The sequence below is a fragment of the Leucoraja erinacea genome, chromosome 3 (genome assembly GCF_028641065.1).
Source record: "Leucoraja erinacea ecotype New England chromosome 3, Leri_hhj_1, whole genome shotgun sequence".
NCBI lineage: Eukaryota > Metazoa > Chordata > Chondrichthyes > Rajiformes > Rajidae > Leucoraja > Leucoraja erinaceus.
In genome coordinates, this window is record NC_073379.1 from 40,452,486 (window position 1) to 40,464,822 (window position 12,337).

Sequence of the window (12,337 nt, forward strand, 5' to 3'; positions counted from 1 at the left end):
TTGGAGTGCACCTTGATAACAAACTGGACTGGTCTGTCAACTCCAACTCCCTCTACAAAAAAGGCCAGAGCAGACTCTTTTTCCTCAGAAGGCTCAAATCCTTCAATGTGTGTAATGACATGCTGCACATGTTTTACAACACTGTGGTTGCAAGTGTTATTTTCTACGCTGTTGTCTGCTGGGGCAACAGCAATAGTGCAAAAAACAACAAGAAGCTGGTCAAACTGGTTAAACGAGCTAGCTCAGTGCTGGAGGGGAGAGTAGACTCTGGGATGGATGTGCTTGAGAGCCGTATGAGGCATAAGGTGCAGGTCATCCTGAAAAACCCCGGGCATCCCCTCCATGTAATTCTGGACAGTCAAAAGAGCACTCGGAACAACCGGCTCCTCTCCCTGCCCTGTAGAACGGAGCGGCTCAGGAGATCCTTCACCCCTGCAGCCATTAGATTTTATAATTCGGACCGCTAGGCTGTAAGGGGATGCATTCTTGCAATTTTTAATTGATAATTATTGGTCTTTTTAAGTATTTATTGCTCTCAGGTAGTGTCCACAGTGTAGTCTATGTATTTTTTGTCTGCATTCGTTTTGAATCTGTGGGTTTGTTGGTTGGGGGCTTCTGGACATCTGAATTTCCCTGAGGGGATCAATAAAGTATTTATTATTATTATTATTATTTATTAGGTTTGCAGGTTATAATTGGCTTCTGTAAATTGCCTCGGGTGTGTAGGATGCGAAATTGGGATAACATAGAGTGTTGGGGAGATCGATGGTGGGCGTGGACTTGGTGGGCCGAAGGGCTTGTTCCATGCTGTATCACTAAACTAAACAATTATAACTGCTTTCACAGTACCTCCCAAACTTATAGAAACATAGAAATTAGGTGCAGGAGTAGGCCATTTGGCCCTTCAAGCCTGCACCGCCATTCAATATGATCATGGCTGATCATCCAACTCAGTATCCCGTACCTGCCTTCTCTCCATACCCCCTGATCCCTTTAGCCACAAGGGCCACATCTAACTCCCTCTTAAATATAGCCAGTGAACTAGCCTCAACTACTTTCTGTGGCAGAGAATTCCAGAGATTCACCACTGTGTGAAAAAATGTTTTTCTCATCTCGGTCCTAAAAGACTTCCCCTTATCCTTAAACTGTGACCCCTTGTTCTGGACTTCCCCAACATCGGGAACAATCTTCCTGAATCTAGCCTGTCCAACCCCTTAAGAATATTGTAAGTTTCTATAAGATCCCCCCTCAATCTTCTAAATTCTAGTGAGTACAAGCCGAGTCTATCCAGTCTTTCTTCATATGAAAGTCCTGACATCTCAGGAATCAGTCTGGTGAACCTTCTCTATACTCCCTCTATGGCAAGAATGTCTTTCCTCAGATTAGGAGACCAAAACTGTACGCAATACTCCAGGTGTGGTCTCACCAAGACTCTGTACAACTGCAGCAGAACCTTCCTGCTCCTATACTCAAACCCTTTTGCTATGAAAACTAACTTACCATTCGCTTTCTTCACTGCCTGCTGCACCTGCATGCCTACTTTCAATGACTGGTGTACCATGACACCCAGGTCTCGTTGCATCTCCTCTTTTCCTATTCGGCCACCATTCATATAATAGTCTACTTTCCTGTTTTTGCCGCCAAAGTGGATAACCTCACATTTATCCACATTATACTGCATCTGCCATGCATTTGCCCACACACCCAACCTATCCAAGTCACCTTGCAGCCTCCTAGCATCCCCCTCACAGCTAACACTGCCCCCCAGCTTACCTTGACTTGGAAATAAGTTGCTGCTCATTCATCAGTGGGAATTTACCTTTTACCTGTGGGCCTTTAACACATTGACAGCAGTGGCCTGAAGTGCAGCTCAGCATCAGTGCAGTCGCTAGACTTGGCAGCAGTATCATGAACCCATAAAAAATATTAAAGGCTATATAAACACTATGTTACTTGCCTGACCACATCATTGGTCCTTATTGATTATGCAAAATAATTTTCAAATTTCAATAAAAACAGAGAAGAAACACATTAAAGCTGATGAAATTGTGCTGTCCTCCAGACTCCATGTGAAGTTAACACAAGTGGTGAATTGCACATTTAATTTGATGAAGAGGTAATGTATATGTTTGAGTCCAGGAAGAACTTGAATTAATATTAAAGTATAATTTGCATATTACAACTGTCAATTGTTCAACATACAGGTACTTGTTCTATGAATCACACAGTACGTGTAAAATCTTGCCAAATGCTTTTATGACCAGCTTTAAATTGGATTATTTTCATTGGCTGCTGGTTGCTGGAAGTAATTATAACGTCTGAATTTGATAACATTAAGAAATTAGAAACACAAAAAATGTTGAAAAAAATCTTCAATACAAAATATTTTGATGTAGATATTTGAGATTAAAAAGTGAGTGTTTTTAATGAAGATCAGCTCGAACATAACTGATCTAATGTTACTGCATTGTTGCATGGATCATCACAAAGTATCACAAGAGGAATTCTTGCCACTTGCTGTCATGTTTCCAAAGTGCTCCTTTAATACTTGGATTTTATAGATGCTCTTCAAAAGCTATGCCTTTGCCCTAAAATAGTAGAGAGATGGAAGGATGGAGAAATATGAGGAGGGAATTCCGTATCTCATAGCCGTTGCAGTCAATGACAGAACTGCTAATGGTGGATTCATTAAATACACGGATATTCAAAAGGCTGGAACTGGAGGAGCACGAAGATCTTCTTGTGCTGTGTGGAAATGGGGTTCCATTGCGAGAGGCAACACAAAGGAGATGAGAGTTTTGCCTAATCGGGAATCAAAGTCATCCGGTGAGCTCAAGGGAGAAGAGTAGATCTGACTTGGTGGCCATGGAGAACAGTTTAGACTTTAGAGATACAGTGCAAAAATAGGCCCTTCAGCCCACCGAGTCCGTGCAGACCAGCAATCACCCCTTACACTAGCACTACCCTACACAACAGGGACAATTTACAATTTTACCAAAGCCACTGTAGGTCTTTGGAGTGTAGGAGGAAACTAGAGGACCTGGAGAAAACCCACCCGGTCACAGGGAGAATGTACAAACTCCGTACAGACAGCACCCGAGGTCAGGATCAAACTCAGGTCACTGGCAGTGTAAGGCAGCAACGCTGGGCCATTGTACCGCCCTATTTTTTTTAAAAAATTTTTTTAAGTTTTGATTTATTTAATTACTTGATTTTTTTTTAATTTTCTAGTTGCTCCAGTGGGACTTGAACTCGCATCTCTGGATCAATTAACCAACTACCAGTCCAATAACTTAACCATTATACTACCACAGTCCCAACAGTTGTTTACCTTGGCGGGCTCCAATCTTTGGAAATTAACTTCTGCTTGAATCCACATTCCAGTTGGTGATTTAGGAATTGTCCAAATCTTTTCCAGGACCTGGTCCATTTCATCATAGATATAGACAGCAAGGGCATCTTCTGATATAAAATGATTCAGTGCATAGAAAAATTGCAAGCAGTACTGGAAGTTGGCTAGTAAAAGCGGGCCTATTAGATGTGCCACGTACTCCTGGTGATATCCAAACTTTACATTGGAAAGAAGAAAGCCACCTGTGAAAAGTCAGAGAGTATCTGCTGCTGAAATTGCACAATACATCCAAAGAATCGCAAGCCCTGGAGACACCCGGGAGACTGACAGAAAATTCATCAGTCATGAAATGCATAAAATTACAGAAAATCTGCTCCCATCAAATGCAGCCTCAAACTTATTTTTCCTCAGCAAAACCCAGAATTGTTCTCCTCTATTTTTCAGTCAATGTCTTCCATAAATTCATGAGAATCCCAACAAGCCCAGCAGACAGCACTCTGCCTCTTCATTGACTTCACCAGATTGGACACAAGCACGAGTTTACCAGATTCCTAGCTCACACCAGATCCTTTTCACCCACATCTTCTCCTGGAAGCCTCACCTTCCTCACTGACTCCAAGTCCCTCAGATATAGAACAGAGAACAGGACAGCATAGGAACAGGCCCTTTGGCCCATTACATATGTGCTGAACATGATGCCAAATTAAACTAATCCCTTCTGCCTGCACATAATCCATATCCCTCCATTGCCTGCCTAGTCATCTGCCTCTGAGAGATTCTTAAATATCACCACCATATCTGCTTCCACCAACCCACTGGCAGAGCACCCCTGTACCCATTACTCTCCCTATGAAAAATTGCTCCAGCACCTCCTTTAACCTTTCCTCTTTTCACCTTAAAGCTATGCCCACTTGTCTTTGATATTCCACCCTGGGAAAAAATGTTCTGACTGTTTACCCTGTTTATGCCTCTCATCACTTTATATATTTCTGTTAGACTTCCTCTCAGCTTCTGAAACTCCAAATAAAACATGCTTGTCCATTCTCTCCTTATGGTGAATACTCTCTAATCCAAGCAGCATGCTGGTAAATCTCTTCTACACCCGCTCCAAAGCCTCCACCACCTTCCTGTAATGGGGCGACTGGAATCGCACACAACTGCAGAATTAAACTCTAAATCCTCAATGAGATTTTTCTAAATCCTTCACCCTTCTTTAACACTGTAGCCTCATTCAGTCCTATAATCCTTGAAGATCCCCACACTTCTCAAATTATGTTAATTTGACTGTTCCCATCATGTCTATGTCTACCTTCCTCCAATGATGGCCATATCTTCAGACATTGTGACCCTCAAGCTCAGGTCATCCCTCAGGTTTCTACCCACCTGCCACCCTTTCTGGATGAATGGACATGAAGGACAACCTCAGTGCAGATTTCAAAAATCTCATCATAAATTGACAGACCATTTGCAACGAAATGGACAGTTTTTTCACATGAGGTTATCAGTATACATGTGTCGGGAGGCCGCATTGCAGGCAGGTTAAAGTCTTATAATATTTACAGTTGCATACACAAGTAAGGTCATGCCTCCCTTTGCACATGTCTATTTGTGGGAGGAGATGCACACAGACAAAAGTTGTAACTCTAAAGGAGGGATTCGGACATTTGAAACCCATCATCTTAAACACATTTGAAACCCATCATCTTAAACACATCTCTGCTATTTGCCTCCACTCTACAGTGGAGAGAGTGCCAAGTTTTTCTGCAATTTCTGCGTAGAGAAGTTTTTGAATCTCCTATAGGATTTGTTAATATTTATGGTTCTTAGTTTGGATTCTATCCAGCTGTTCAAACCGTAGTCGAAAAACACAGCTGTTGTAGACATTAACGTTATATTACCACATAATAGCTCACAACTATTTCCAGATTTTATGTTTATGTTTTATGTCATTTATATTGAATAAAAATGAATATTTTGTTCACCAATTCCAGTGGTGTGAGCTTTCCTTTCTCATTTTTGATGGCTGCGAAATGGATCCCTTTGCTGGCATCAGTTCCAAGGATTCTGATATCCACCAATAGGGATGTCATCAAAATGTCTGATTGAGAACAGCCAGCCATGAAGTTAAAAAGCTTTTAGCCAACACTGGGAATGTGTTACAGAACTTGAAATAAAGATTGAAGCATACACACATCAGTTTAAATTGGTATCTAAAATATCAGGAATAAACGTTCTCAAAAATTAAAGAAAGAAGTGATTTTGCGTTAAAAATGTGAGCAGATTGAATCAAGTAATACTTTAGGAAACTAAAAACCTGTCACCACAATGTTCACTGTGTCTACAACTCCTGTGTTTACACACTGCAACTGCGAGTCCAGAGGTGCTCTCTGTTTGATGGACAGTCACTGGCCTCATTAACTTGACTGAGGGTTGCTAACTTTCATGTAAAGGTTAAGTTCACGCAATGTGTATTTCTTTTTCTTATGTTTGTAATTATAGTAGTTCAAAGCATTTGGGCTAAATTCGTTATTTTTTCATTATTTTGAATGATTTTAATGTTTATTATTTACTTAAATCCATCTGAAACGTCATCCAAGGGCTCGGAAAGTAACACATTTAAAAAAACGTGAAAATGTCTTTGAAATCAAAGGCCATCAGCGTGGGACAAAAGGCTGGTCAACAGGTTCCACCATATGTAGCCTTGTCACTATTCTGCCTCGCAGAAGAGCCAAAGGCCAATAATAAAATGGCAGCAGGCAAGAGGAAATTAGTGCAAGTACAAGTGAAGGTGTTGTGCCGATCAAATATGATCCACTCAACCAATTTTAAGATGCTTATTTTAGGGACTGCAATCCCTAAATTTAATATTTCTTTTTTGCCACCATCAGTAATTCTGTTTATTTTACCACTGCATTTCATTTAGACCACGTAACAATGTGTTACATTTTCTGCTTTTTTACAACAGAACACATCGGTGATTTAATGGAATTTACAAACGCGAAACATTTATCGTTTAGTTTAGTTTATTATTGTCATGTGTGCCAAGGTACGGTGAAAAGCTTTTTTGTTGTCTGCTGTCCAGTCAGCAAAAGGACTATACATGATTACAATCAAGCTGTTCACAGTTCACAGATACAGGATAAAGGGTATAACGCTTATTGCACGATAAAGTCAAGTAAAATCCAATTAAAGATAGATTTGAAGGTCTCCAATAGGGTATATGAGAGATCAGGACGACTCTCAGGTTGGTGAGGACGGTTCAGTTGCTTGATAACAACTGGGAAGAAATTGTCCCCGAGTCATTTCAGATTTCTCTGACATATTGGAGAAGGTTGCATAATGGTGTGAAAGGGATGAATCAACAAAATCACTTTCAGGAAGGTCAATTTCAGATTCATCGGCGCAAGGGGTTATGGAGAAAGTCCAAGAGCTTGGTAGCTGAAAGAACAATCACTGATGTTGCAATGAGGTTAGTAGATCAAAATAACAAATCTATATCCTTCCACTCTGTGGCAGATCACCTTCTCGAGGTAGGTTTTAGATTAGTTTTAGTTTAGTTTAGTATTACAGCACGGAAACAGGCCCTTCGGCCCACCGGGTCCGCACCGACCAGTGATCCCCGCACATTAACACTATCCTACACCCACTAGGCACAATTTTTACATTTACCAAGCCAATTAACCTACAAACCTGTACGTCTTTGGAGTGTGGGAGGAAACCGAAGATTTCGGAGAAAACCCACGCAGATCTCGGGGAGAACGTACAAACTCGGTACAGACAGCGCCCATAGTCAGGGTCAAACCCGGGTCTCCGGTGCTGCTTTCGCTGTCAGGCAGTGCACCACCATGACTGCCTATTCAGCACAGAGGGTAGTAGAGGTGAGGAGGTTTGTCTGTCTGGAGTGGAACCCAATTGGTAGTTCTCTTACTAAATGGAAAACAAATATGACAGCCTTTGTTACCTTGACAAATTTTCCATACTTGGTAAGAAAGAAAAGCTTGTGTTTATATCACACACTCTGACCTCAGCCTATTTTAAAGTCACTGTGATGACATGAGAAAACCATTGCCAATGTGAGCATGGCAGAATCCCTCAAGGATTAACATGATAATAGAGAATAGGTGCAGGAGTAGGCCATTCGGCACCGAGCCAGCACCCCCATTCAATGTGATCATGGCTGATCATCCACAATCATTACCCCGTTTTTGCCTTCTCCCCATATCCCATGACTCTGCTATCTTTAAGAGCCCTATCTAGCTCTCTCTTGAAAGTATCCAGAGAACCGGCCTCCACGGCCCGAGGCAGAGAATTCCACAGACTCACTACTCTGTGGAAAAAGTGTTTCCTCATCTCTGTTCTAAGTGCCTTATCCCTTATTCTTAAAGAGAATAAAAAGATAATAGGTAATAAAGAGATAAATAATAATGATGCTTAAATAGGGATAATCATTGGCTTTGTTGTGCTTTGGACTTATGTTGGTTCACATGAAAGGGCAGATTAAATTACCTGAGAGGCAGCAGTTACAGCATTAGGGCCTGCATTGGGAGAATCAACTAAGCTTCCTATATCCAACTCTCTTGCCTGACCATTGAACCTCTGATCTCATGGCTCAGCGGCAACTTTGCCACACAGAACCATGAACAAAATGATGACAAGAGCTTGCCAATGAAACCAGAAAACGCTAGAAATTCTCAGGTAGCAGTTGTTGAGAGAGAAACATAATTAGCATTTCAGGACAATAAACTTCCTCAGATACACAAAATACCGGAGTAACTAAGTGGTACAGGCAGCATCTCTGGATGGAAGGAATGGGTGACGTTTTGGGTTGTGAAACAGTCTTCAGGATAGATCAAACTTCCTCAGAACAAGGAAAAGTTTAAAATGAAATATGTTTCAAATTGCAAAGGGGGAAGAGGGATGGGGAGAACGAAAGGAATGTCTGTGATAGTGTTGAGGCAAAGAAAGACCGAATGATACAAGTGTTTATGATGCTGACTGAGACAAGGTGTTGAAAGCTTGTTAATCACATCAGACCTGGCTAGAGCAGTGGTAAATAAAGAGAATGGATGAGAACAGAGAGAGAGGAAGAAAATAAGTACTGGAAATATAAAGCACTGTAGCTGCTGAAAATCTGAAATAAAGAACATTCAGTAAATACTTAGCAGATTAGGAAGCATTTATGAAGAAATAAAAAGTAAAAATGTTGGTTTGTTGATCCTTTATTATAAGTGGGCAGTTCACATCCAAACAGGAAGTACTAGCTATCTGCCTCTATTCAATTGGATGTTGAGTACAGGTACTAGGGATTTTAATGTGCCTTGTCAGAAGATGGGGATTACACTGGGATTCACTCAAGGATAGCGAGGCCAAAGTGGGAGTGGAAAGGAGAATTAAAGTGGCAGGGATCTTGAATCTCAAGGTCACCCCTGTGCAAAGCTGTCATTCAATTTGCCACCAGTGCCTCCAATGTAGGGAAGAAAACGTTGTAAGCAACAAATGCAGTACACTATCTTGGACTATATTTATACCTTCAATGTGATTCAATTCACGGCTCATAATATGATCTCCTCTAAATTAGAGAAACTAATTCTTACAGAGGTGTATAAAATCATGAGAGGGATAGATCGGGTAGATGCACAGTCTCTTGCCCAGAGTAAAGGTATCGAGGCCCAGAGGACATAGGTTTAAAATGAAGGATTTGAATGGAATCTGAAGGGTAACTTTTTCACACAAAGGGTGGTGGGTGTATGGAATGAGCTGCCAGAGGAGGCAGTTGAGGCAGGGACTATTGCAATGTTTAAGAAACAATTAGACAAGTACATGGATAGGACAGGCTTCGAAAGATATGGGCCAAACGCAGGTAGGTGGGACAGTGTAGCTGGGACATGTTGGCCGGTGTGAGCAAGATGGGCCGAAGGGTCTGTTTCCACACTGTATCACTCTATGGCAGTATGACTCTATAAAAGCAGATTGATAGACCACTCTGCAGAACACTTCTTTCAATCTGCAGGGGCAAGTCTGAGTCTCCAGTTGGTTGCCACTTTAATTCTCTATTTCACTCTCCTTCTGATTTATCTGTCTTTAGTATTTGACACTGCTCTAATGAAGAGCTGCACTTCATCTTCTGATCAGGCAGATGACTGCCTCCAGCTCCACTGTTACAGATAACCTTCATTTCCTGTTTGCAGGAGAACTGTCTAATTCTGATAACAAGTAATTAACTTGAAATATTACCTGTTTTCCTCGTTCTACAAATACTGCCCTGCCTTCATACTATTTCCAGCATTCTCACAGTCAGGAGAGTCGTCCAGCATGGAAACAAACCCTGTGGTCCAACTCATTCATGCCCACCTTATCACAATGGATGTTCTTTCAAAGTAAAGCCAGCATCTCCATAAAGTTTTCAATCTGCTGATCATGCGTAATAGTAAGATGAAGCGTCTGGAGAAGGGTCTCGACCCGAAACGTCACCTATTCCTTCGCTCCATAGATGCTACCTCACCCACTGAGTTTCTCCAGCACATTTGTCTACATGCGTAATAATGAAATCCCTTCCATGTGCAGCAAGGTGTTTATTGTAGCATGCATCATACAAATGTAACTTGTATCTTACCCGTTCCACTTGTATGATCTCCAAATCGGAACGGATTTGGTTTCCGAATCAGTCTCGTCCATTTTGTGTCGTCAATGTGGTTTTGGGTATATTTGCAAAGACCTTGGTCAAAGTTGCAATTTGCCACAGAGGGATCAAAGAACAGAGCTTGATTAAACAGAAACAGAAAATACCAATCAGCATCTCTCATAAAGCATACATTCATGGAGTCATAGAGCAAGGAAACAGGCCATTCGGCCCACCACGTCCATATCAAAGAATAATTCCAAATCACATGACTTAAACATGCACCATCTCAATATTATTCTGGCGTCAACATCCTTGCCCAAATTGACTGTCACCACACTTATTAATGTCCAAGAAGTAGAAATAATCATAAGACCATAGGATAATAAGTGATAGGAGCAGAATTAGGCCATTCACCCCATCAAGTCTACTCCGCCATTCAATCCTGGCTGATCTACGTCTCCCTCCTAACCCCATTCTCCTGCCTTCTCCCCATAACCTCAGACACCTGTATATCTGGAAATAAAATCTGAACTCACTAATGTTTTGGTGAGCATTATAGTAGTTTATCAAACTGCCCAGGGTTTGAAGTAGTTTTAACTACCTGCTTCTTTCTCAGGTGAGGGTTAAAATAGGAATCCACATCTACACGTTTGAACAAAGACATCAGGTGCATTGGACCACTGCTTGGTCTAGATTCCCTCCAAGTCACACACCAGCCTGCCTCAGAAATGTTCTTGTCACTGGATCTGAATCCTGGAACTCCTGATGGAGCAGCACTACATGAGGAGCTTTACCGGGAGGATGGCAGATATTCAAGAAGGTCGCTCACTATCACCCTGGCAATAAATGCTGGCCATGTACATTCTTTATTACCTGAGAAGGTGATGGTGAGTTACCTACTTGAGCATCTGCTATCCTTCTGGAAGCCATTTTCCCGCAATTGCAGAATCAGTTGGGGTTTACGAGTCTATTGCAGTCTGGAAACACTCAGGTCAGGAACTGGTGAACTGCAGGATATGGTGTTGTGGACTAACAACAGGAGAGAGACTGCTCACACGTGTGCTTTGTGCAGTCTGTGAACAAAAGGGCTGAGTTTGATGGCAAGACAATGATTAGTGAATCAATTAAACAAGATTGGATGGATAAATGCCACCCACATCGGATAAACTAACAAATAAATATATTTGTCGCCAAGTTGTCAAGCACATCTGGGATGAGTGGGCATATCTTTGCCATTGTCATCAAATTGGATTTTAAATTTGGCAAAGGTCATCACTTTGGTTACATTTATTGCGCAGAAAACAATACCAATAAAAAGTGCAAGAACATCATGTACTTCTGGACCAATAACCCCATTCCCAGTGAGGTGGCTTTTGGGGGAAAAAAGCACAAATGGACATAAATTAACATAAATCAGTATCTGTTCCATCGTCAAAAGAGAGACTTGCATTTATCCAAAAGAGGAAATATTTAGATTGTGATGAAAAACCTGTTCAGAGAAATGGATTCTAAAGAGTTGAGACCTAGACAGATGTGAATAAACACCGACCAGCGATCCCTGTATACCAGCACTACCCTGCACACTAGGGACAATTTACAATCTTTACCAAAACCAATTAACTTACAAACCTGTACGTGTTTGGAGTGTGGGAGGAAATCAGAGTACCCGGGGGAAAACCCATGTAGTCACGGGGAGAACATACAAACTCCGTTCAGACAGCACCCCTGGTCTAGATCGAACCCGGGTCTCTGGCTCTGTAAGGCAGCAACTCTACCGCTGCGCCACCGACGTTCTAGACACCCAGATAAGGAAACATCATCTCGGCATCTATCCTGTCAGGTCCACTACAAACTTGTCTGGGTAAATGCAATCATCTGTCATTCTAAACTGCAAGCAGTACTAGTTTGCTTAATTTCTCCTCACATGATTAACATTGTGTCCCAGAACCTTTGTAATATTTCCTCTCTTGCTCTTAAATATATCCTATGATAAAGATGTCAGGCCATTCTCAACATAAGGGAATGGGTCTTTTTAGGGCAAATATGAGAAGACATTTCTTCACTCAGAGGGAGTTAAATCTCTGGAAGCTTAGTCTTTTTAGATTAACAGATTTTTGGAAATAGGTTTGCTTCAGGAACGGAACATGGTGTTGAGATTAAAGTTCAGCTATCGTATTAGCGAATGGTAGGACGGCACAGGGGCTGAATGGCCTTCTGTTGCTTCTATTTATTATGTTTTTGATTCTCTCCCCCCCCCCCCTTCCTCCTCCTTCATTATTAACTCTGCCTGAGCTGTTAAGTACGCAGGATATTTGGCTTTATCTCCAGATCATTAGTCCAGTCACCGACATCAGCAGTGTGAC

General features: G+C 41.6%; 1 protein-coding gene across 1 annotated transcript in view; it reads right to left on the reverse strand.

Annotated features, from left to right (window-relative positions):
- Positions 1-12,337, reverse strand: part of LOC129695508 (MAM domain-containing protein 2-like) — an 85,665-nt gene that overhangs the window by 15,745 nt on the left and 57,583 nt on the right. Inside the window, exons 8-9 of the mRNA XM_055632485.1 lie at positions 9,966-10,112; positions 3,332-3,594 (exon numbers count right to left, since the gene is read on the reverse strand). Coding sequence (XP_055488460.1) covers positions 3,332-3,594; positions 9,966-10,112 — 410 coding nt within the window. The remainder of the gene's footprint in view (positions 1-3,331; positions 3,595-9,965; positions 10,113-12,337) is intronic.